The sequence below is a fragment of the Saccharomycopsis crataegensis genome, assembly GCF_037102585.1.
Source record: "Saccharomycopsis crataegensis DNA, jcf7180000000072, whole genome shotgun sequence".
NCBI lineage: Eukaryota > Fungi > Ascomycota > Saccharomycetes > Ascoideales > Saccharomycopsidaceae > Saccharomycopsis > Saccharomycopsis crataegensis.
In genome coordinates, this window is record NW_027043819.1 from 2184539 (window position 1) to 2210072 (window position 25534).

The following is a 25534-nucleotide window of genomic DNA, read 5'->3' on the forward strand; positions in this document are numbered from 1 at the left end:
TAAGATTTTTGTGCAATAAACCCCAAAGCCGTGTCTGCCACACAATCTGGAAAACCGCCACTTCTGGACAAACATGTGAAAGTGGGAGTCGCACGTGCCTGTTCCAACAAAAAATATAGAGGGTGGACGCACCCTGCTTACGCCCTCTCTGGGGCCTTCTGTGGTCGATGTTGCAAAGAATAGCGTTGCCGAGAACAGGATACAATGCGATATGGAATATTGTTGTAGTGGTATACATCTCGTCAGTTCTATGGACATCGGACACCCCAACCACCTTGGTAATATAGTATGCCAACAACTTTTGCTACCAAACCCTTGACTGTCATTATCGTCCTCTCCCTACACTACTGCACCCAGCGGTAGATTCAGTCGTTCTAAGTGTCCCTAGTAGGACATGCAGGATCAAAAAAAAAAAAAAAAAAAATCCAATAAAAAAAATATGGATTCTGTAGTTAATTGGTATAAAAGGTCCTCCCTATCCCGATCCTCAATTTTCATTTGAGTTGAAAGTGCTCATACCAGACAATCAACTACATACACACAGAAAAAAAAAAAGAAATGTCTGTTTGGACTAGAGATCTTCCAAGCTCCTTCTCTGATGCCACTGTTGGCTGGATTGAAAGAGCCAAGAGAGAATATATCCTCACCAAAAATGATCAACAAATCAATGAAAATGAAGATATCGATGATGAATCGCCAATAGAGTTGACCACCAGTTTACAAACTACCAAATGGGATCAAATCAAAACCATTCTTTTCGCTGGTAGTGGTTTGTTCTCCGATGGTTATGTGAATAACTCTATCGGTACCGCTTCTACTTGTATGTATTGACTTTGACATTCCAACGTCGATTTAAGAATATCCATATTAACACATGTATTTGTATAGGTTTATCTACCCTTTATCCAAAAGAATACGCCGACTCTCGTGCAATCAATAATGTCGCTTCAATTGCTTTCGTCGGTACAGTGGTCGGTCAATTGACATTTGGTTACGTCTCCGACAAGCTTTCTAGAAAGACCGGTATGATCATTTCCAACGTCATCTTAATTATCTTTACCATTTTGTGTTCTGGTGCTTGGGGTTACCACGGCAGTATTAAAGGGATGCTCGCAGCCCTTACTGCCTATCGTTTCTTCCTCGGTATCGGGATTGGTAGTGAGTATCCTACCGGTTCTGTTGCCTGTGCTGAAGCTTCTGCCTTGATGCCTCCAAAACACAGAAATAGATACTTTATTTGGTTTACCAATTTTGCCATCGATTCAGGTTTTGTTATTAGTTCTTTTGTTCCAATGGTTCTTTTGTGGATCTGCACTCCTAAACATCTCACCCCAGTCTGGAGAATCACCATTGGTATTGTATGTATTATTTCATTTTTCAACAATTTGTCAAATCATCGCTTAGCGGATTTGGCGGACAGTGTACTCGGCGACTCACTCATGCATGATTCTATTTTTTTTTTTTTTTTTTTGACATGCGGTTGTCTGCATGATATGATTCCCATACTAACCTTTTTCGCTTTAGGGTGCCATCTGGCCTATGATTTTGCTTTGCTTCCGTACTACTTTGAAAGAAAATGAAAACTACCAAAAAACTAGATTCAAGAAAGCCAGAATCCCTTACTTCCACATTATCAAATTCTATTGGTTCAGATTATTTGTTGTTTCAGCAATTTGGTTCATCTATGATTTCAGTGTCTATGCTTTCGGTATTTACAGTTCTTACATCATTAAACTTATCATCCCAGACGGTGACTTGTACAAGACCTTTGGATGGAATGTTGTTCTTAACTTGTTTTACATCCCAGGTTCCTTCGTTGGTGCCATTGCTTCCGATTACTTCGGCCCAAGACTCACTCTTTTTGTTGGTTTAGTTATTCAAGCCGTTCTTGGTTTTGCCATTGCCGGTGCTTACAATACCTTGAAGCACCATGTCGCAGGGTTCACCGTTATTTATGGGTTCTTTTTGACTTTTGGTGAATTTGGGCCTGGTAACAACATCGGTTGTTTGTCTGCAAAGACCGGTGCCACCCCAATCAGAGGAACTTATTATGCCATTCCTGCTGCTATTGGTAAGATCGGGGCTTTTGTCGGTACTTACGCTTTCCCATCTATCGAAAAAAAATATGGTTTGCAAGTTCCATACTATATTGCTGGTGCTATGGCCCTTTTTGCCGCCTTCTTGGCCCTTTTCTTCTTACCAGACGTTTCTCCACCAGCCATGTTGAACGAAGACAAAAAGTTTTTGCAATACTTGGAATCCACTGGCTATGATGTTTCTCAATTGGGTGATCATTCTAGTGCTTCTAGTATCGACGAGAAGATTAATGTGGAAACCCACGAGAACGTTGATGAAAAATCCGCTTAAAATTAATAATGCTCTTTTTTTTTTTTTTCTGTTTCCTTCTATTTTTTTTGCTTGCTTTGCTTTGCTTTTTCTTGTTTGTTTCAGGTTTACACAGTTGTGTTCAAGTTCAATTTTTCTTCGAATTGGCTTGTTGACCCAATTCTCGCTTTGGTATCTATAAAGTTTCAAAAAGTTACAGTGGAAACCATTGCGTTTATTTCCAAATCCTTTTTTCTTTTTTTTTTTTTTACCCATTTAGTGTTTAATATATCCTAATATTGCTGAGCTTATATTTGTAATACCTCAATTATGCTGACGAACGGTTTATGGGTGTATATTGAAAGAAAATTTGAAAAACTAAGAGTAGAATAATTGCCATTACGACAAGAATAGTTCGATCGCGCCGCTGCTATCACAACATATACCATCAATAACCACCACTTAGTTAGAATAGTGTATCCAGAGCAATTCTTGCACAAATTAATTATACGGGGACCGAAAAATATGAGTAAACGAAAACAAAAAAATAGCATTATTCAACCAATGGGTTGAATAATGATAGTTTATAAATATGTACATCTATGATAGCTGAATCATAATAATCACTATAATAATACCGGGGACAACTTTTGTAACATGTCATGGTTTCAGGAGCACCACAGAACCGTAACTAGTTTTCATCCTCCAAAAAAACCTTAGCAGCGTTAGGTAGCACAAAACTGGCCGCATGCAATCTGCTATTATAATATCTCAATAAGTTATTTTGCTTTGCTTGGTCCCAGGATCTGGTCGCTACCGCAACATCCAATGCAGCATTCTTAGAACTGACAATTAATCCTAGCTGCCCAGAAGTGTAACTTGGGGTACAAGTGTAACAATATTTCACCATTGGAAAAACTTCTTTGACGGTGTGATAAATTTGCTTCAATTTCTTCAAATTCAACCAGATATTTTCGCTGGATTGCGAAATGACAATCCCATTATCATCAACCAAGGAATCTCTAAGTAATTTGAAATAATCTACTTGGAAAAAGTTTTCTGCAGGACCTTCAGGGTCAGAGGAATCGGTAATGATGACATCAAACTTTCCTTGGTTGTCTTTCAAATATTGAAACCCATCCATCAACACTATTTTAGCCTTTGGATGCTCGAAACCAGAGGCCATCTCTGGGAAGTACTGCTTACTCAAATTGATAACATATTCATCAATTTCCACAAGTACCACTTCTTCAATAACATCCTCATGTTTCAAAACTTCACGAAGCACCCCGCCATCACCTCCACCGATAATCAAAACTTTGCGAGGGCTTGGGTGGGCAAACATTGGAACATGTGCTATAAGCTCTTGATACGAAAATTCATCACGCTCAGTACATTGAACGACCCCATCCAACACCAACACGTTACCGTAATCGGTGGATTTAAAGACCAAGATATCTTGAAACTGGGACTTCTCGTGGAATAGAATCTTTTCAACTCGAAGCTCGAAGGCCTGACCTGGAAAATGTTCATCAGAAATCTCACGGAACCAACCGTCTTGAATTGAAGGGTGAGAGAGTTCGGCGGCCATTATTGTCTCTATACTTTTTTATTTTATTTTCGTTTTTAATTCTGAAATTGACGAGAAGTTTGATATTATCAAGTTAAGTATCCAATACTTCAATGATTCATAGAACTGTCAGTCCTTGTCAACTTACTTAGTCTTTCATCATCATCACACAGTTATTCCGGATCATTTTTTTTTTTTTTTTTTCAAACTTTTTTTTTTTCTTACCGTTTTTTTTTTTTTTTTTTTTCTTTTCCTCAAGATAGTTTTGTGGAGGAAGTTGATTTCAACATGGGCTTTTGGGAAAATGATTTCCAGCCCCCAGTAACACGAGTGGAGAGTTTGGAACCGGCCATTTGCCATTTATTATCAAGGAGATGATGGAATGTGCTGTTATTGGTGTAAGTAACAGTTGTGTGCCATTTGGAGGGGTGTGACACCCTGTACTATCGCGCGCGTGGAGCGGCGGTCGGGAAAAATAGACTACCTGGTAACCCTCTTCTGGTGGTAATCTACGACACGATGCGGGTACTTCCGATAGCCACACATCTTCGATATGTATGTATATAACAAGGGCTGCTCTTGGTATGCCTGTTTTTTTCTTTCTCGTTTTCTGTTCTCTTGGAAATCTGCAAGCATAACCCCAAAACCAAAACAACAACACCCCTCTTATATACACAATGGCTATCACTGTCTTACTTAATAAGAATAATTTCCCATTCATCGCTAACAAATGGGAGGAATTCCAAAAGACCCATCCAGAAATCACCTTGATTGAGGACACTTCCGCCAATTTCCAAGAATTCGAATCAAAGATCGCTAACAACACCGATGATATCACCTCTGTTTCCCTCATCGCTGGTGTGAAGAATGACTATAACCTCGATGCTAAAATCTTCGACGCTCTCCCAAACCTTAAGGCTGTGTGCTTCTGTTCAGCTGGTTATAACCAAATCGACTTTGCCGAGGCCACCAAGAGAAAGATCCAAGTGGCCAGAGTCTATGATCTCGACACCTCCACCGCAGACACTAACTTGTTTTTGCTTTTGGGTGCCATGAGATTCTACCAAGAAAGTATCAAAGATTTGTACATCCATCACAAGTTCCAAAATCCATCCAAGGTTGGAATTGCTCCAAACGGTCTTACTCTTGGGGTTGTGGGGCTCGGTGCCATTGGCCAGGCCGTGGTCAGACGTTGTCTTCCATTAGGTTTCGAAAAAATCATTTACTACAACCGTCGTCAAGTGGCTCCAGAACTTGAAAAAGAATTGGGGGTTACTTACGTTTCCAGTATCGATGAATTAGTATCGCAATCAGATGTCGTTGACTTGAACTGTGCTTTGACTCCTGAAACTTACCACTTGATCAATGAGGAACGTATTCTTAAGATGAAGGACGAAGTTATTATTGTTAACACTGCCCGTGGTGATGTCATTGATGAAACTGCATTGATCAAGTATCTTAAGAATGGTAAAATCTTGTCTGCTGGGTTGGATGTGTTCCACAATGAACCAAACATCAACTATGAATTGGTCGAATTAGATAACGTCATTGCTTTGCCTCATGTTGGAAGTTTCTCCAAGGCCACTAGAATCAATGCCCAATTGACAGTTCTCAAGAATGTTGAAAATTATTTGTCTACTGGTAAATTGATTTCCTTCATTGGTGAACAAAGAGGATTATTTGATTAAACTTGCTACTCCAGAAACATTTTTTGTTGAAAAAAACACACACACACACACAAATAAATCTATTCTTAATGATACAAACCAAATAACGGGCCGCTTTCTAGATATTTTATCTCTTTCCATTATTACTTTACTTTCCCAATATATATGTCATAAATCCGTTTTTCATGGCCGAAATTCCTGCTCTTTTTTTCGTTTTGTAGAAATATCATTGAATTTGAAGATCCTATTTTTTTTTCGAAGTTCTTTTCAATGAAAAGAATGAAAGGAATAATAAAAAAAAAAAATTAATAGTTAGAGGAACTATTCTACGAATGAATAGCTATCAAGATTTACGCTATCACTTAATATGTTGCTATAATTCTAGCGATATCATCAATCAATCTTTTTCATTTGCTTATATTTCCAAACATTTTGAAAATATCTAACAGCACCGACTACCAAACCAAAAGGGAAAATAAACCATTCAGTTGTACTCCAAAGTTTGTTGGGTTTGATATCCTTTACGATGCCATCCACACTGGCATACAATTCCTCTAGCGATCCATTATTTTCAATAACGATATTCGATAAGCTAGATTTACTGCTCATGCTCATCTGACTACCAATTCTCTTTTGGGCCTCGCTTTCAGATAGTTGGGGATTTCTGACTAATAATCTTGATAGTTGTAAATCCTCATCACAAATTACGTTTATGACTGTACCGCAATAATAATGGAAATTCGCCTCAAATAATAATGGGACGTCAAGAACCACCATATCGTATCCTTTAATATAGCATTTAATTACTTCGAGAATCATCTCCCAGCCGACTTTTGGATGGGTTATAGAGTTGAGTTTCTGAAGGTTGGACTTGTTGGCTGGTCCAAATACCAATTTTCCCAACTCCTGACGATTGATTTCACCATCTTGTTGTAGCAAGTTGTCAGAGAGGGGGCCAAAACATTTCACAATCTTATTATATGCTGGCTTTCCTTTGTCAACGATATGTTTAGCAATCAAGTCTGCATCAACAACAGGGATACCTTGCTCCTTGAGTCTGTTGGAGACAGTCGATTTACCTGTTGCAATTGATCCTGTTAAGCCAATTATCAACATTTTGTGAGATGGTTTGTTTTGTCTGTTATTTTTTTTTTTTTTTTTTTTTTTTTTTTTTTTTTTTTTTTTTTTTTTTTGCTTATCCCTAAAGATGCCAAAAAAATTTTTATGGGGAGGGGGGTTGGCCAAAGAGAGCTAATCTGCCTTTTCTAGAATGATAACCAGTCTAAGATGGGTCCAAACTGGGCTTATTGGTTAGTGTGGTTTTATATCTCCTGCATTTCCCGTTTCAACTTGGGATTTTCGCTCCCGCCAACAATCCAAAACAGAAACCCATACTAGACCCTCCTCCATGGTACATCGCATGCTGATAAGAAATACACGATGGTACGTACACTGGCAACAAAACATCAGGACTTCTTATAAGATGAACGTCTAATATTGCGAAAATCATCATATATTTGAGACATTCTCATTTTGCAGCCGCAGAGACGGCTGAGGGTTCTTTTCATTGACGGTGATTCTAGACTCGACCACCACGGTGAAACAGCATAACCTGGGGGTGCGCAGCGAACTCTAGAGGGTGGCTTTGTTCCCCTTTTTCTGCTAATTTTTTTTTTTTTTTGTCAACAGTTCGCACATAAAAAGGCCTACAAATTTCCTGTTCCTCTGTTGATTATCACAATTGCAAATTTTTTTTTTTATTTACTGTAATCTACAATTCTTGTTTTAGAAACATTCATACCAAAAGACATTCTCTCATTCAATAACCACTTCCAAATGCAATTCTCTAAGTTAGCCCTCGTTTCTTCTATCCTCGCATTGGCTTCTGCTGACGACGCTGTCACCGTCACCACCCACGAAACCTCTACCACCTACACCACCATCTGTACTTCTACTGCTTACTTGAACTCTACCACTGCTTCCAACAGCACTGCTTCATACAAGACTTTGACCTCATCCATCAACTTGTCTGCTACCGAATCTACTGAAGCCACTTCTACCACCTCCGGTTCCGCTTCTTCCAGCTCTAAGGCTTCTGCTGACACCGGTGCTGCTGGCAAGTTGTCCGTTGGCGCTTTGGCTGGTTTGGCTGGTTTGGCTTACTTGTTCTAATTTTTTTTGCTCCCCTCTCCCCCAATCCTTTATGTCTCAATACCCCCGCTGTTAAATTTGCTTGTCTCCCAAGACTCAATGTTTCATAGACTTTTCTAGATCTCTTTAGAAACCATAGATCTTTATTTTATCATTTTCAGTTATTGTTCTTTATGCTCCGCTTATGTCGTATCTTAGAGTTTTCTTGCTTATTTCTTAATTCACTTTAGTTTTTTCGTTCTTATTTCCCAGGATTTGATGTAAAATAACACTATTTGGGATGTTCAAACAGCCCCAAACAGCCCCAAACAGTGTTTTATGAAGATCCACAATGCACCCATATGTACATTTATGTAACACAATGTTTCCATCACACTAACAGGTAAAAGAAGACGAAAAAAAAAAAAAAAGATCCTCAAAATAGGGGTTCCGTCAAAGACCCGGTCGTCTGGTGATTATGCCTCACACCATAATGAGATTCCCGAATGGTACTGCTTGAAATATAGCCTACAATGAAACAAAAGCACAAAAGATCATTCAAGGGTTGCTGGACGTGTCGACGACGTCGTGTCCGATGCAATTTAGTCCAACCGGTATGCGGGCACTGCTCAAGACTACAATTAGAATGTGGATATGGAATCAAATTGACATGGTTTTCTACCCAATTTCTATCCAACAATAATGATCATAATGAGCTAGCTTCTTTAAACGACATTGTTAATGAGGGCTTGGAACCTGAAAAATATTATACTGTAAAACTTGTGGAATTGAAAAAGCAGAATGCAGAGCGAAGCAGATCGATGATCGATTTTGCAGAATGGAAGAAACCATATACAGATTATGATGCTTTGGATGCCGATATTGATATTGATATAGAGATCCCTTCTGTGAATGAAAATAGCTTGTTTGTTGTAACTTCCAAATTTCAAGGCCCATTTGGAATTTTTTCAATACCCATTTCCTCAAAAACTGAAGAATCGATAGCGAATCTGCAACCAGCTAACTTAGCTTTCAAAAATTCTCTGAAAGAAATTCTTCATGATCGTATGAACAACTATGCTCCTTTGAGGGCCGTGAATGATTGTTCACTGAGCCAGGATAGAGGGTCTATAGAATGTGTTAACTGGCTAGACTTCTCACTTGTGCCATTTTTTGCAATTTATCAAAGCTATCGCCAAAACAAGCTTGCTAAAAAAGAGCAAATTGACTTGAATGATCCAATGGTGACAACTTCAATCCTGGAAATCAAACAGAATTTAATTTCATGTGGGTTGTTGGATCCTGGCCTTAATGTGAGTGAGCAATACATCAATAAACTTACAGCTAATTTCGCTAATAATATTCTAGACAAGTTCAGTAACTTTGAAAACGGGGGTCACAATTTGTGGCAAGCTTATATTTGGCCAAAAGAATTGAAAATAATTCTTGAGCAGTTCCTGATTTCAGAAAAGAATTGGATTGAAATAGTGCTCTCATTACTTGAGAACGGATCCTTTGTCACAGAAAAGGAAGAATTGGATGTCAAAAATTTTTCTGAGGAGGAAATCGTTAGCTATATCAAGGAATTGACATTCCTTGTTCAATCATGTCTAGTTTTTCAAATTTTGGTAATTTCTAGTTTCCATTTGGGTCATTCACAGCAAGATCAAATCGCCTCATTGATGATGGCTTCTACAAATTTGAATTGTTTGGTCGACAAGCTTGGTGAACCATTACTCAAAAAAATCTCAAGATTTGTGCTGCAAGTCGAAAAAAATTGTTCTAATAACCTACAACATATCCAAAAATTAATAAATGAATTACTAAACCAAAGCTTGCTTCGAATAATATTAAAGATACAAATTGATTGTGTTCTTGGGACATGCTGCCGTCTATCAGAACTATTTAATTTGGGCCAATTATTAGTTGAAAATATTTACACGCTCCATGATATGGAACTCTCGGTGCTGAATCTCGGCCGTTTCAATAGTGTTATAGAAGGTTTAAAATCATCTGATTGCCATGATAAAGATAAACAGTCTTCATTTTTCATTGCTCTATATTTTCAAATCCTTAGAATATTCCATTCCATTACTACAGTCCATGATTTAAATGGATTTGATCCAGAAAAGGAATTCAACCCAACAGGAGCTCACAGTACAAAACCTTTTGTCGACGAAGTTCAACCCTTATTTCATAGTCAAATAAAAGTATTGCCCAAATTTTCGGAAATTCGCCTTACCGACTCAAGCAATATTACTGATAAAGATGGTGAATCACAAGACAATGATAATTTTCAAAGCGCAAATATTCCCCTCACTTTGCAGAAGAATATTAATTCAGATGGCGCAAGCATATACCGTAATACAAACGATGGAAAGAATTTTGATATTCATTATGACTATGAATTTAATGATGAAGAAGACCCTCCTCCTCCAGCGTTTGAAGTCATTTTCAATTACCAAGGAGAAAATGGGGCTGTCATTGATGGATATGGTGGAAAAGAAATTAAAAATGGGAAACACGAGAAATTTGAGGATACCAGACAAGATGATAATCCACAATCAAAACTAGAATTGAATCGGCCGAAATCCAAGATTACACTAATGGAGCTTTCACTTGGATTGCCTATTTCTTTGATCCTTCTTCTTGAACGAATTACTTCACTTATTAAGCATCAATATTATCTGCATCTCCATGATGTTCATCTTGTTGGATTTTCAAAACAGTGCGCCGATGTAGAAGATCAGCTATTGACTTGGAAGCTTTCTTGGGGACTATATGAATCAACCACTACTGGCGCTACTGGAATGGTGAAAAGAAGGTTTATAAGTTTCAACCATGAGATGCTATATCACCATAGCAAAGCATTTCATCACTCATTGATCATTTACTATTTTAGTAACATCAAAGATGTTCCCCCGCAATTCTTACAGCTTGAGGCACAAAAGGTGGTGCAGCACTTGAATTATTTGAAATACGCATTGAAAGATAATAATGCAACCGAACTTAATATTCCATATGAAGATCTGCAGTTAGGAAGTATCCACAAAAATGAGTCCGTCCCAAAATTTTCATCCTTCCGTCCCAACTTTTTCATAATGTTGATTACATCTTTTGAAATTTTGTCGCCAGAGCTTCGGTCAACCCTTAAACATCAGTTCTTTCAGTTTTATGAAGATAAGTATTTGTCAGGGTCATTGATTAATCAATGGAGGCCAAAGCAGGCGATATACGAGGTTTGGAGGCTAAGGACACTTTTAGGCGAAGAAGAAGTTAATTGGCTTGAAGTGATCAAAGAATTAGGGTATGAAATGTTAATCTTTTGAGATTTTCAGTGTTGCGGTATTATTTTTATTTTTATATTTTTATTTTTATTTTTATTTTTATTTTTATTTTTATTTTTATTTTTATTTTTATTTTTATTTTTATTTTTATTTTTATTTTTATTTTTATTTTTATTTTTATTTTTATTTTTATTTTTATTTTTATTTTTATTTTTATTTTTATTTTTATTTTTATTTTTATTTTTATTTTGTTTTGAATTCCAGATCCCAATTTGGCAAGGTTATAGAGATCGGACATATCAATTTTAATGTGGCAAATTGTCGCGTTTCAACCAGGTATATATATGGCCCTATAATACGCAATGTTTTGATGAAAACACACCTTTATTCTTACTGATATAAATCGTATACCCGATTTACTGTTTGTTGGAATCAGCCACAGGAGGTAATGAGTAGTGTGTGTAATTAACAAAAGTAGTCGATATTACACATTACAATCTAATGCCTGGGCCCGCGCGTCAAATAAATTAGACAGTGAAGTGAACCTTTTTGGGTACTTAATTACAGTTCATATGTTTGGCATATATACAAAACAAAGCGACAGGTGTATGTATATACAGCTCCTTTGGCCCAATACGCGCAACTGCCTGGACCCTGAAAGTGGAAATCCCGCCCTTACAGTTCGTCACATGACATAATTACAACTGCTAAACACCCTGCACCGCACGGGGACGAGGACCAAAAAAAAAAAAAAAAAAAAAAGCATTACATAGACAACAACAACACCAGCCAGCATCTTCTTCTGTTCTATTGATCTTAGAGAACCGCCCCCTCAACTTCCAACGTTTGTCACTCCTTTGTAACCAATCCAAAACAGTCTAGCCCAGCTGCTTAACCATAATAATTACCTTACACTGTTGATCAGTTATCCTTTGCCCCAGCCAAACACAGTTGGGTTAATAGAGGCACGCGATCAATCACCTTTCTGTTATTTATTGTCTACGTTACAATCATTTGCCATTGCAATATCCGTGAATGACACAATACCTTTGTCTTTATCTCTAGAAATAATGAACTCTCATGATCATTTGCTGTCACAAAACGACTTTGCAATTTCCAGATCCAGATCTATAGGTAACAGATCTCGATCAAATTCAGTTAAGCGGACCCCTAGACCTGGCTTCATCCAACAGCCCTTGCCAAACATCAATAACAACTATCAGACAACTACCAATGGCGATTTCATGGGTAATGCTCCCCCAATAAATAGTCCGAATATGGGTTATAATGCTACTCCAAATATGGGTTATAAGCAAGCCTACAATTCTCCGGGTATGCCCGCTAATGTTTCGCCTCTGCCAATGCCTTTGGGAAGAAGCAGAACATTGCCTGGCAAACCTGCGATTCAAAACGGTAGGATGCATCCTGGTCAATTTCAAAAAGCACCACCACAGCAACAACAACAACAACAACAACAGCTTCAGGAGCCTTACCAGTTTCATCAGTCCTCTCAACCACAGTACCAGACTAACTCGAATCAAAATATCCTTCCACGAGATCAAAGATCTCTGCCCCAAAGATATGAAGAAAATTCACGTTCTCCAGCTCATCAATCATTGAATCGCTCCAAAACTTCGGCTGGAGCTCACAGTTTGCGTAAAAACATGAGTTTGTTGAGGCGTAACCAAAACATGCCTTCTCCAATGCTACAAAAATCTCCCCAAAAATTTAATGGTGTTGCAGATAACGACGAGCATGGAGTCTCTTCTCTAAGATCTTTCGATGTGTTGAGTATTGATAGTGATGATCATGGTAGACAACCTAACCCTTTCAATGATGATGTGATTTCTTTGGACGATGGCAGCGTTAATCAGCATCAACAAACTGAAGAAGCCATCACTCTCAATACCTTATTGAAATCTATCATGAAGAATAGAAAAATTAACAAGATAAAGTTCGCCTGTGATCCAGCAGCGCAATATAATATCAAAACTGCAAATTCTTGGGTGGAATATTGTGATTTGAAACCCAGTGACTATGGGAAAATGAGCAATAGGTCCCTACAGAAACAAGAAATCTTGTTCCAATTGATTAAATATCAACAGTTGAATTCCAAAAATGATAAAAAGGATATTTGGGATACAATCGGTTATGACTTTTTATTTTCTCAAGATGAATCTATTGTTTTTCCTGAAACAAAAGCTGAAGTTTACGACGATTTCTTCGGTTACTTCAATACGTTACAGCAACTCGAAGAATTGTGTGAAAAGTATTTGTACCAGCCATTACTCGATGAATTAAATAAAAATAAAGATGAAAGTGAAAGTAAGAAAAAAACTTCATCGCATAGACTATTCAATATTAATACCATTTGTGAGATTATCAACACTTGGTTGTTTAAAATTATTGACAGTTATCAAATGTATATTAATCAATTGATTGTCACGAAATTTTGGCTTGAAATGGAGTTATTCAAAGACCAAAAATCCAATATATTTTTGAATTGGTTAAATAATAATTTCAAATCTAAGTTCCCATACCAGGAGCTCATTTCTAATTATTTGATTGATAATTTGATTAACTATGTGCATTGCTTGGAAAAACTTTTGGAATTGCATTCGCACAAAAAATCATCCACCAGTTACAAGAAAATTTCAATTGTCTTGAATTCTCTCCAGACATTTGTTACTCAATGTCACAGTCATTATTCAAGTATGGAATTCAAAAATTTCTTATCAAAGTTCAACTGGAATTGCTCCACTGCTGGTAATATCCAGTTTAAATGGAAGAATTTAAAGATTATTAACAGAAATAAAATCAACAATTCCTCCAACAATATAGATTATTTGATTTTATTTAATAATTGTTTAGTCCTTTGCAAGTTGGATATTTATCTTAAAGAAATTATTGTCAAAGAATATCCTTTCCCAATTGAGTTTTTGGAAATCTGGGATATAAATAATAATGAGTTGAAGCTCGTTCATCGTGGTAAATCTGGAATAAGTTATGATTTAATGTTCTTCGATAGATCTTTGAAAGAGCACTGGAAGAAATTAATCATGGACACTAAAGTGAGCTATATTACTGAAAAAGCTCAAATTGATCCATTCGAAATGATCCCAATCACCACAAATTTTGTTAATGGTGATAATTATATGCAAAATCCACAGGCAACCCAAAGTAAATTAAAATATTACGAAAGTCAGCCAATTTTGAACGCATTGAAAAATTCTAAAAACTTAGCTAATATTAACACAATTAGCGGGAAAATCTTGTGTTCTTTGACTATGAATTTCCATGGCCAAACATATCATTTAATTGGTACTAGTAATGGTCTATTCATTGATGATATTAATCGTACTGGCTTGAATTGGAAAAAATTGTCTGGGATCAGATATGTTAAACAGGTTGAAGTGGTGGAAGAACATAATCGATTGATTGTCTTTGCTGGTGACCAAATTGTTCAATTTGATTTTAATAATATTATTAAAAGTATTCTTGATACGAATTACCATTTGGTTGGGCACGATCTTAGTAACCAAAAGGTTTTATTTTTCAAAATGGGTTATATTAATGGAGAATGGTATTTGTTTTATCGTTATATCCCTGCAACCATTAAAAAAAAGGGCTTGGAGATGAATAATATCAATCAAAATCCTAGCAACTGTCATTTCAAGATTTTGAAGTTGAATCCTCGTGGAGAATTTGAAACTTTCAAGGAATTTGCCTTAAATGATATCAATTGTTTTGATGCCATTCTATTGAAAGACACCACCGATATGATTTATCTATCCACGAACAGGGGGTTTGCTAAACTATTATTGAAAACTATCACTTTGCTCCCACTTCAGATCATCCCAAGTTATGTTTACAATTCTCAGAACAATTATAGTTTAGACGATCGTATGTTTTTGCAGAAAATTGAGCAAAATTTGGGAAGCTCCAAACCAATTAAGATTATTGAAACCAATAATCCAGATGAATTGTTGTTAACCTTCGAAACATTTGCAATTTTCATCGATAGAAACACCGATTTGCTTTCAAGATTCGATATTATTCACTTCAATGTTAATGTTGAGAATATCGCATTCAAGAATAACGCGATTTTTGCAATCAGAAATAATGTTATTGAAGTCTTCAAAATCCATAATCATCGTGTCCTGGAAAATGGTCAAAGAAGCAACAAGTTTTTAAGCCATGAGCAGGTTGTTGTTGCTGAAAATATCAGTTTGATTGATTCCAGCTCGTCATCGATTACTGTCGTTTTAGATCATCCAACGGATGGTTCCTCTCATCAGCTAGTGTTGCAATTGGTTGAAAAGAAACAGAAAAAGGAGACACAAAAGGAAGTTATTCGTGTGCAACAAAGCTTAGTTTACCAAGCCGATAGTGACGGTAGTGACAGTGATGATAGTGATAGTGAAAGTTCTGAAAGTGAAAGTGAAGATCTGGAATCTGAAGGAGAAGATGATGATGATGGTTATAGTAACGATAAGCGCAAAAGCATGGCAAACAATAAGTCCAGGGAAAAGAAATTGGCTCTTGAGAAAATGAGAATTATGGATTCCAATACGAGATTACCAAACAACTGGATCTCTTTATGGGAACTAAACGTAAATGACTTCAATAGCAATTTCATCAAATGCCAAGAGCTTATTTATCAATTGATGAAAACCGAAGAAGAATTGAACTTTCAAGCAAAAAGTTTACACAGAAGTCTTGGATTTAAGTTTCTTAGTGATTCTGTGAACGATTCAATGATCTACCCAGACTCAAAAGATTCCATTTATCGTCACACGTTTGGTTGTTTGAACCCATTGATGAATTTACATGAAAAATTCTTATTGAGACCGATGCTTGAAATCTTGAATTTGAAAAGTAAAGAGTTACCATTGTATGACATCTTGACATTATACGATTCATGGATTAGTGAAGCTACCTTTATTTATCTGGAGTATGCCAGTAGAATGATCAAATCCGAATGGTTTTTCCAATTACAAGAACGAAACGAAAATGCCCAATTTTTGCACTGGTTGAACTTTGATCCAATCAAATTGAAAGAAAAATTGGAGCTTTTTTATACAAATTTGATTAACTTGGTGGATCATTTCCATATGATGATTCAAAATATTCAAATCAATAGAAATGTTGATTCTAATATCGAAATTTTTAAGATTGAAGCCATTGCCAACAAGATTCAATCTTTGCAAGAGTCGGTGGCTTTGAAATTAAAGACTGAAAAATTCTCAACAATCACAGAGTCTTTAAGTTGGGAAATTGAAGATGACTTAGCTAAAAAGAGTTTCTTATCCAACTGTGTGAAGAAAATGATCAAGTTTGATGAGATTTTCATCAAAGTAAATGACGGTCAAAATAAAATTTACAAGAAAAAAAGAATGATTATGTTGTTTCCAAATTGGTTGTTGATCATCAAATGTTACAAGGATCAGAAAGTGTTTAAGGTTGTGGAAAACCCTTTGAATTTGGACACTATTTCTTTTGAATATTCAAATTCAGACCATAATGCTATTAATGTTTATAACAATGGAGGTAAAATTTTGTACAAGTTTGGTTTTGGCAGTAGAATCGAAAAGAAGGAGTGGTATGATGCTTTTGCCGCTAGGGAAGAAAATAAATGAGACTATGAATTTGTTGTTTGTTTTTTGATGTCTGTTTAGTTATATTATCTCTTTTTTTTTTTTATTTGTTCATATTATTATTATTATTATTTTCAATTAACGACTTTTCTATTCAATTATTCAACAATGTATGTGCTAATTGTGTTTATCCTAGAAGCAGAAAAGGAAGCTTAGACAGTTGAGCTTCCATCTTTTTTGATCCTACGTAATTTTAATTTTCTTTGAAATCATTTCTATCATTTATTGTTTTTGCAGGAGAGTTCTCGTTTTCATCATCTTCATTTTCTAAGTTTGATTATCCAATTTCTGCAAATCTTAATTTGGTACTTATAGAAATGGTATAGTAATTGAATTGGGTATGCATATGTCGTACATGTTCTCTGCAACTGCAATAATTTCACATTCATACTCTCAACCATCATCTCCAAGATGTTCAAGAGAACAACATTATTTTTTTTTTTCAAATTCTGTTTCATCAATTGTTCCATTGATGAGAAAATTAATTTTTCTGAAGGGATCTTTGGCGTCACTATTTGAGATTAATGATAATGCCACAGTAGTTCGAAAGCTAATACTTTCATGATTGATGGAATAATCATTAAAATATCCAATGCTTTCTAAATACTTTGTTTTCTCATCATCTAGCATTTCCAGAATATTTTCCAGAATATCCACTGTTTCCCACTTGTTGGAATCAGATAAAATAAATCCATACTCAGCAAACAAAAAAGCATTGGAATGAGCCCCATAACTAAAATATAGTTCCTGAATCTCTTCATTAGAGGTTCTATAATTAGGATTTTCACCCGATGTGAAAACCGAAAACAGTGATTTATCAATCTTTATAGACGAACTGTTGGAATGAGAATCATCACAATGATTAATGAAATCTACCAATGGACATAATGTAAAGTTATCATCGATGGTCTTATTATCAAATTTCAGCGGTAACTCCATATAAAGACACCGTGAGTTGATGCAAAGCCAAGACCAAAGAAATTTTTCCATTGGAATAATATCCTGGATTTCGGTTTGGGATAACGTGCACCTCTTTTTGATCAAAGATATTATAGTTTGATAATCATTTTTGAATTTATAATACTGCTTCTTAACATGTATCTGCATACTAAATGGAAGCAAAGAAATTAAAGGATTCTTCATCAACAAATTTGAATTTTCTATATCTGATAAAACTCCACAGTCATCAATATCTTTGTGATTATTAATTTTGTCAAGGTTGTCGCCATCAATTGAGAATTCCAAGTTACAAATTTCCCAAGTTAATGGAATCCCGTAAAATGTTGGTAGTTTGGGTAGTACTTGAAGGAAAGGAGACCAAAAACTCGACTTTCTTTGACTTTCTATTACCAAATAGAATGTCACCAATTGAAAAGATGATAAGGCATAAAGATCACTGGCCTCTAGCTTTGAGTAAATGTTTCTCGAGAATTCATCATTTTCCAAAGAGCCCGGTAATTTAATAGAATTGTAATCCAAAGAATTAAACAAAAAGCAGTCTTGAGACCCTTTATATGATAGTATATGCTTAGAACAACTCAAATAGTTTATTAGCAACGATTTGGGGAGACTAATAAGAAGTTCACGTGGTGAAAATTGTGTTGAAGAGTTATAATAAAGACCATAGCCCGATGATTCAAAATATTGTACTTGTAGTTTAGACGAGAATTTTAGATTAGATTTGGCTTCCGGATCATTTTCTCGTAGCCATAGAAGTAAGCCATTAGTATCCATAATAGATTATAAATAATTATGCGAATGTTGAGATAGGAAAGCAACTACTTTCTTGTAAAGTGAAAAGATCTATGAGGATATTTATTCAGCTTGATCATGTGTATTTACACGTGCATATTTTAAAGGGCAAAAGTTGGCAGCCATTTATCTTCAATTTGAGCAGTTGTTGTTATTCTTTTTCTGATTCTCTGGTTAACATGAAACTGTAGTCGATTTGGAGTGAAAACTGGTTTCCATCCATAATGTAAATGAAGACTGAGTCATGTTTAATGTATGGTAATGTCTATCAAGTGAGCCCAACATCGCCCCCAAAATTGTTAGCAAGTACAGTAGTGTCAAGGCAGGGCATAATGGAAATCATTCTAATTAAAGATTATTATCCTCTTTGCTTTACCAGCTCCTAAGAATCTGTTACCTATAATCTCATTGGATGGCGATAACAGTACAAACCTGTAATGAAAGTAGCATGTCTAAAGACAATTACCTCAAGTCGTTAGCGCTGTCTTGAGTAACAATTTCAAATAAATGAAACCCAAAATAAAATCATTAACATTTATTATTCTTAAAATAATAAACAATTGAGAGAAAATATGGAACTCACATTGTTCGAAACCTTCCTTCATTCCATCCACACACACACACACACACACACACACACACACACACTGGCTGATGTTAGAAAATCAAACATCCATACACCAACTGCTCAGCTCATCCTGCAAAAAAGTTTTATATACCCAAAAATAAACCAACACTGGACGCTTATCCTTCATCGAATAATTATAACAGGCACCCGCCATTCATGAACCCAGATAGTTTTATAAATTACGGAGTGGTAAGCGGGACTGATACGTCTGCAGATCAGACACATCTTCCTCCTAATAATGAGTTCTCTCCGTTCCAGTTTGCCAACCAAATATCACCACCTCAACAACAACAGCAACAACAACAGCAGCAGCATATAGGCAACGATGTACATAGCCTTAATGGGCAGATGAACCTGATTCACAATAACATAGGTCATCAATTTCAACAACAGCAATTTATACACCAGCCGTTTCCTCTTCATCAGCAAAATTTCGGACCAACTTCCCAGCCTTTCTACCCTTATGTTATTGGTCAACAACACCAGCAACAACAACAACAACAACAACAACAACAACAACAACAACAACAACAACAACAACAACAACAGCAACAGCAGCAGCAGCATCAGCAAAACCAGCAACTACTACAGCAAAATCCACCACCACCACAACAACAACAACAGCAGCAGCAGCAGCAGCATTTCCAACCTCAGAATCAATCGCAGCAGCATCAAATCAATGATAATTATTATCAAATGATAAACAGTATGATGGATTTCAATAATCAGCACCAAATGCCTGCACCAGGTATTAATTTGAATAATTTTCCTAATCAAGAACAGCAATTTCAACTAAACTCATTTATACCTAATCTGGTTTCTGGCCATTCGCTGGCGAACACTGTGGCCAACGACAATGATAATAGTGACAGTAATGATGAAATAGTTGACATAACCGATGATGTTCAAAAAGATCCGGGGCTATTGGGAGCTGATTTTTCTTTATCTAACGATGCTAGCCAAGTGAGATTAGACATTGAAAAGTATAATAAGATAATACAACAACGAACTTTAAATGGTATTCTAAATAACACTTTTGCCACAGTGCCCTCAGGATCTACGGTGCCTTTGCCATCGCTTACAGCCATTAATTCTCCTATTAATCCTTCTTCTACTATTACTACTAATGCTAATAATATTAATATTAATAACTCCCAATTTAATAATATAAACTCTGGCCAATTGGCGCCGCTTACTGGCCAATTTAGAGCTGAAAAACCTTCTCAAACAATTAAAGTTAAAAGCTCTATACCGACAGGTGCTTTTGCTCCAAAGAATTTTAAAAAGAAGGACATAAAAGCGAAGAAAGATCAACTAAGCCCAACAGTTACCCCACAGGTGATTGTTCTGAACACGACTTTCAGGATAGATGATAATATCAAATTAGATGAAGTGTTTTTGAAGAGGATAGACTCATTACCAAATCTATTATCAAAGCTGTCAACAGGTATAAATGATTTGAAACTATTTTTACTTGCTAATATTAAACATTTTATTTCGAATGATCAGGAAGCGCTCATGAACCGACTTGCTTTGACATTGACATGTTTTGAAAGAGAGATTTGGGGTCAAAATCCGGATTGGAGATTTGTTTGTTTGCAACAAATTCAAGAACTAGCGAAACTCTTCGCCAACGTGTCAAAGAATAATTCTGGGATTAATTTCAATTTAAAATTTGGTAAGAAAAATAAGCTATTTAATAGAATTTCGAATTGGTTAAGGTTTGATATCACGAAAAATAATTTTGACAATTTGCGGTATACTCTTGAATTTTTGAAAACTGTTAGATTGAGTCAGTTAGGATTAGAAAAATTCAAGCTCGTTGTTCCTTTGAAGAAATTGCAAGTTTTAGAAAATCAAGAAGAAATCAGAAGAATTACAAATGAGATTTTTAGCATTGCAAGGAAAAGTACTGCTGGTGCATCGGACAAGGAAAATGGGCAGTCCATGAAAAAAGTTAATGTTGCTTCAAACTTAATTAATGATAGTGAGAAGTCAATCAATAAACCGAAGCCAATGAAATCGTCATTATTTAACAAGTCTGTCAGCGCCACTAAGCTCGTAAAGCCTGCTGACTCCAAGAAGAGACCAGCCAACACCAGCTTGTCTAATCCAAGAGGTAAAAAACCAACACATTCACATACATCGTCAACATTTGGACAATCAGAAGCAATCAAGAAGTCTACCAGCTTCGCTCTGTTTTTACCTGCGAAAAATTCTAGTGATGTTGACCGACCAAGTAAAACCGGCAACTCTAATGTTCAAGAAATGGACAAGGTTAATATTGTTGAAGTTGATGAACCAGCCTCTGTTTATGAGGGTGTGAAGAGTATTTTACGGCGTAAAACTGATAAATCGACCACAAAACGTAAACGAAGACCAGTCTCTTTACAATGGAAAGATGATAATGAAGGGTTGGTGCAAGTTAAGTTTTTTGATTTTGATCCAGATGAAAGAAAGTTGTTGGGAGTTCAAATTCCTGGCATTATGGGAATAGAAAAGTTTAGTAAGAGAACTAATACACCAGGTAATGAGAATATCATACCTTGGACTGTCAATGATGGCCAGGCATCACAATTATCACAACAAATAACACCATCGTCACCACCACCTCCACCACCACCACAACAACAACAACAACAACAACAAAAACAGCAGCAGCAACAGCAAGAAAAGCAAGAAAACAAGGAAAAGCAACCACCAACTCATGTACCATTCTCTGCTCTGCAAACACCGGAAGTTGTAGCCGCTTTACTTCCTATAGAGGAAGATGGTAAAGTTATGTGGTGCGTACCAATAGAATTTGATTTCACTAATATACCATGGTACGAATATAACGAAGATAATTCTGAAACTCGGGCTGGTGGCAAAATTCCTGTTAAATCAGATGAAAGAGAAGTTCAATTAAAAAGAGAAGCTGTAGTTGATGCCGTTGACAATAAAGAAGATAACCCAAGTGAGCCGCATAATGGGGGTATCAATGGCTTGACACCTGACGGGGGGAATGGATTGGTATTACATCCAAAGAACATGGTGTCTTTTGGTGCTGTGGGACTTTTGTGACCGATAGAATATGTAGTCTAATATATTATATTTATTCGTTATATGTTTTTGATTTGTAAAATATTTTAAGCCAAATGTTTATCACCAACCCCCAACCATTTCACATGCAGGATGAAAAACAAACAAAAAAAAAAAAGACAACAGAAAAACACAACAAATTAATTAATTAATAACAATAATACCCCAAGAGAGCGAGATTACCTTAGAAAATAACAAGCAAATTATAGAGTCTTTTCCGGTTTAATATCAAATCTTCAAGGCCTTTCCTCCCAATTCTTTTTTTTTTTTTTTTGGTTTCCCAAATTGTTTTTTCTGTTAGCGTGTACCGGTTCAATTTCTGTCAAATAATTCGCATCTCTGGATCGTTACCTCAAGATGGACTTTCTCTGGTCCTATTTTCGAATCCTTTTTTCCATGTTGCTGTACCTGTCAAATATTGATGAGACTCGGAGCCATAAAAGCGATTCTAAGATTCCTGACATTCAGCGGCCAGCCGCAAGAATGATTCGAACTCAATTGATCATTGCCGTCGTTCTAGGTCTCTTGAATTTCACAATGTTTTGCTTCTTGAGGAAAAAATTTCCAAAATTATATTGCGCCAGGATCCTCAAAAGAAGTGGTTTACCTTATATTCCAAAAAATTCGCTATTCAAATGGGTGAAAGTAGTGGTACATGATATCAATGAGAAGCAAATCCTTGAACATGCTGGTCTCGATGCATTTGTGTTTTTGAACTTCTTTAAGATGGCCATAAAGATATTGGCTGCGTGTTCTTTCTTTGGTTTCTTTGTCATTTCTCCTATTCGTTATCATTATACTGGTGGTTATGATCAAGGCGATGATCTAAAGCGTTCCGCTGGCAATGGTGGTGCTAACAGCCCAGAAGAGTATGAAGGTTATTTGTGGATGTATGTTGTTTTCACATACACCTTCACTATTGCTATTGTTTGGACTCTATATCGGCAAACGAATCATGTTTTATCAGTTAGACAAGAGTATCTTGGGAAACAAAATTCTATTACTGATAGAACTATCAAATTATCAGGAATTCCTCCAGATCTCCGGAACGAGATAAAATTGGCAAAGCACATTGAATCCTTAAATATTGGAAAAGTATTTTCGGTAGTTATTTGTCGTGAATGGAAGCCGTTGAATAAATTGTTCGATCAAAGAAAAAAAAAATTACAACAATTAGAAAAACAATGGAGTGCATATCTTACTCAATTGGACATTAATTTGAAAAAAGATTTTTCGTTCCAAGGCCTAGACAATGGTATATTTGCCTTGAAAAAATCAATTAATGAGCCTTATATAGACGAAGCAGTAGATTATCCTAGTACCATTGAGCATATTATCAATGGACTTTCGAATGGCGCTAACTATGGAAATGATGAAAATGATGATTTTGATGAAGAAAGTGAATTATTGAATAGAAGAGTGACTTACAGTAATAGCATTCATAATATTGACGATGCTAATTCCACAATAAGCGCCGGGGTTATAAATTTGGCACAATCTCAGCTCGAATTAAAGCGTCCAAAAATAAGAATTGGTTGGTTACGCCCAAAAAAGGTCGATGCAATTAACTACCTAACTGACCAATTGAACTCAATAGACTCTCAGATTAGAAAATCTAGACTAGAATACTATTCTCCAACTCCAACTGCTTTTATCACAATGGAATCTGTCGCATCAGCACAAATGATGGCCCAAGCAGTATTGGACCCACATGCAAACTTCTTGACCACTGAATTGGCTCCAGCTCCTCACGATGTGCTCTGGGGTAATGTTTGTTTATCTAGAAAGGAAAGGCTCGCAAAATCATATCATATCACAATAATTATTTGCATCATTAGTATCGCGTTGATATTTCCAGTGACATATTTAGCTGCTTTGTTGAACACTAAAACCATATCCAAATTCTTCCCTGAATTGGGAGAGTTTTTAAAGAATCATAAGCTCGTGAAGAACTTTGTTACCGGATTATTGCCAACCTATATTTTCACCTTGTTAAACGTAATTATTCCATTTCTATTTGTGTTGTTGTCATCAAAACAAGGATTTGTTTCTCATGGTGAGCAGGAGCTATCCTCAGTGTCCAAAAACTTCTTCTATTTGTTTGTTAACATGTTTTTAGTTTTTACTCTAGCTGGTACTGCTTCCAATTATTGGAGTTTTTTAAGTGATACTACCAAGATTGCAAAACAATTGGCCACTTCACTCCGTGATTTGTCTTTATTTTATGTTGACTTAATCATTTTCCAGGGACTTGGGATGTTTCCATTCAAATTGCTATTATTTGGAGCAACTTTCAAATTCCCATTCTTTTATTCGAGCTGTACAACGCCACGAGAGTTTAAAACTCTATATAATCCTCCAATATTCAATTTCGGTTTGGCATTGCCTCAACCTTTATTGATTTTAATTATCACCATAATTTATTCGGTGATGTCCACTAAAATTCTAATCAGTGGATTGGTGTATTTCATTATTGGCTACTATGTTTATAAGTATCAGCTCATGTATTCAATGGTTCATCCACCCCACTCAACAGGAAAGGTATGGCCAATGGTTTTTAGAAGAATCATATTGGGATTATTGATATTTCAATTGACGATGGCTGGTTTATTAGCTTTGCAAAATGGATTCATATTGGCGATTTCTCTAACACCATTGCCTTTCATTACTTTTGGCTTCCTCTACGACTTCCAAAAGCATTTTGCCCCATTATCTTATTTTATTGCTTTGAGATCAATTAATCAAAACGACTCATTGGAAAGTCAGTCGCGTTATTCTGAGACACCTGAGACTTTGGCAAGTGAAAGCTCTGATAATGACAAACATGGAAAAGCGTCGATTGAACCCGGAACAATTCAAGATGTTATTAGTGAAAATGAAGATTTTGGAATAGCATCGTCAGATTTGGGGCATAATATTCTTGAACAAAATGCGTCATTTTCCAGTGAATTCTTGTCGTCAACTGATCTGAATCGGTTTGACTTTCTGAGAAATCAAAAAAAATCTAATCATTTCGGGAAATCTAACGCGTACCCGCATTTGAAATCTGTTTCGCGGGCCCCAATGGGTGAGAAAACCTTAGACGAGATTAGAGAAAAGAATTCCACTTATGAGTATCCATATTTAATTCAATGTTTAGATGGCCCATGGATAGCGTTTGATGGAAATGAAATTGTCATGCTAAACGATGGGATTACTACCCACAAAAAAATTGAGTTTTTTGAATGGGAGTAGTTACTTAGACAGGAATTGAATCCATTAAAAGTTTTACGTTTTATATTAATCTCTTGATAGACGCTGTTTAGATCTTTTTTTGTTTGTTTGTTTGTTTGTTTGTTTTGTATTATTCTCTTGGTGCTTTTCTTTTATTTCTTAATTAATTAATTTTTATCAGTTATTTTTCCGTTAGCTTACTTAATGATGCCTTTGTATTGATC

At 36.0% G+C, this 25534-nt stretch overlaps 10 protein-coding genes across 10 annotated transcripts; 7 read left to right on the plus strand and 3 right to left on the minus strand. All coding sequences in view use genetic code 12, as the record gives it.

The window, feature by feature from the left end:
• Nucleotides 1-558: 558 nt before the first annotated feature.
• DASC09_008110 (uncharacterized protein) lies at nucleotides 559-2367 on the plus strand (the record flags this gene model as incomplete). The annotated part of the gene is made up of 3 exons (XM_064994414.1): nucleotides 559-820; nucleotides 889-1358; nucleotides 1525-2367. 3 exons carry the CDS (start codon nucleotides 559-561, stop codon nucleotides 2365-2367), a joined length of 1575 nt encoding a protein of 524 aa, XP_064850486.1.
• A 649-nt stretch (nucleotides 2368-3016) lies between these two features.
• On the minus strand, nucleotides 3017-3916 carry DASC09_008120 (spermine synthase; the record flags this gene model as incomplete). Its single annotated transcript, XM_064994415.1, has 1 exon — nucleotides 3017-3916. One exon carries the CDS (start codon nucleotides 3914-3916, stop codon nucleotides 3017-3019), a length of 900 nt encoding a protein of 299 aa, XP_064850487.1.
• Nucleotides 3917-4572: 656 nt separating this feature from the next.
• On the plus strand, nucleotides 4573-5583 carry DASC09_008130 (D-mandelate dehydrogenase-like dehydrogenase; the record flags this gene model as incomplete). Its single annotated transcript, XM_064994416.1, has 1 exon — nucleotides 4573-5583. One exon carries the CDS (start codon nucleotides 4573-4575, stop codon nucleotides 5581-5583), a length of 1011 nt encoding a protein of 336 aa, XP_064850488.1.
• Nucleotides 5584-5955: 372 nt separating this feature from the next.
• Nucleotides 5956-6678, minus strand: CAB5 (putative dephospho-CoA kinase; the record flags this gene model as incomplete). Its single annotated transcript, XM_064994417.1, has 1 exon — nucleotides 5956-6678. One exon carries the CDS (start codon nucleotides 6676-6678, stop codon nucleotides 5956-5958), a length of 723 nt encoding a protein of 240 aa, XP_064850489.1.
• Nucleotides 6679-7398: 720 nt separating this feature from the next.
• DASC09_008150 (uncharacterized protein) lies at nucleotides 7399-7734 on the plus strand (the record flags this gene model as incomplete). The annotated part of the gene is made up of 1 exon (XM_064994418.1): nucleotides 7399-7734. One exon carries the CDS (start codon nucleotides 7399-7401, stop codon nucleotides 7732-7734), a length of 336 nt encoding a protein of 111 aa, XP_064850490.1.
• A 491-nt stretch (nucleotides 7735-8225) lies between these two features.
• On the plus strand, nucleotides 8226-11021 carry DASC09_008160 (Zn(II)2Cys6 transcription factor; the record flags this gene model as incomplete). Its single annotated transcript, XM_064994419.1, has 1 exon — nucleotides 8226-11021. The coding sequence occupies one exon, from the start codon at nucleotides 8226-8228 to the stop codon at nucleotides 11019-11021; it is 2796 nt and encodes a 931-aa protein (XP_064850491.1).
• A 1028-nt stretch (nucleotides 11022-12049) lies between these two features.
• On the plus strand, nucleotides 12050-16618 carry DASC09_008170 (uncharacterized protein; the record flags this gene model as incomplete). The annotated part of the gene is made up of 1 exon (XM_064994420.1): nucleotides 12050-16618. The coding sequence occupies one exon, from the start codon at nucleotides 12050-12052 to the stop codon at nucleotides 16616-16618; it is 4569 nt and encodes a 1522-aa protein (XP_064850492.1).
• Nucleotides 16619-17065: 447 nt separating this feature from the next.
• On the minus strand, nucleotides 17066-18370 carry RKM2 (protein-lysine N-methyltransferase; the record flags this gene model as incomplete). The annotated part of the gene is made up of 1 exon (XM_064994421.1): nucleotides 17066-18370. One exon carries the CDS (start codon nucleotides 18368-18370, stop codon nucleotides 17066-17068), a length of 1305 nt encoding a protein of 434 aa, XP_064850493.1.
• An 802-nt stretch (nucleotides 18371-19172) lies between these two features.
• Nucleotides 19173-22079, plus strand: DASC09_008190 (uncharacterized protein; the record flags this gene model as incomplete). Its single annotated transcript, XM_064994422.1, has 1 exon — nucleotides 19173-22079. The coding sequence occupies one exon, from the start codon at nucleotides 19173-19175 to the stop codon at nucleotides 22077-22079; it is 2907 nt and encodes a 968-aa protein (XP_064850494.1).
• A 414-nt stretch (nucleotides 22080-22493) lies between these two features.
• On the plus strand, nucleotides 22494-25331 carry CSC1 (Csc1p; the record flags this gene model as incomplete). The annotated part of the gene is made up of 1 exon (XM_064994423.1): nucleotides 22494-25331. One exon carries the CDS (start codon nucleotides 22494-22496, stop codon nucleotides 25329-25331), a length of 2838 nt encoding a protein of 945 aa, XP_064850495.1.
• Between the last annotated feature and the right edge of the window lie 203 nt (nucleotides 25332-25534).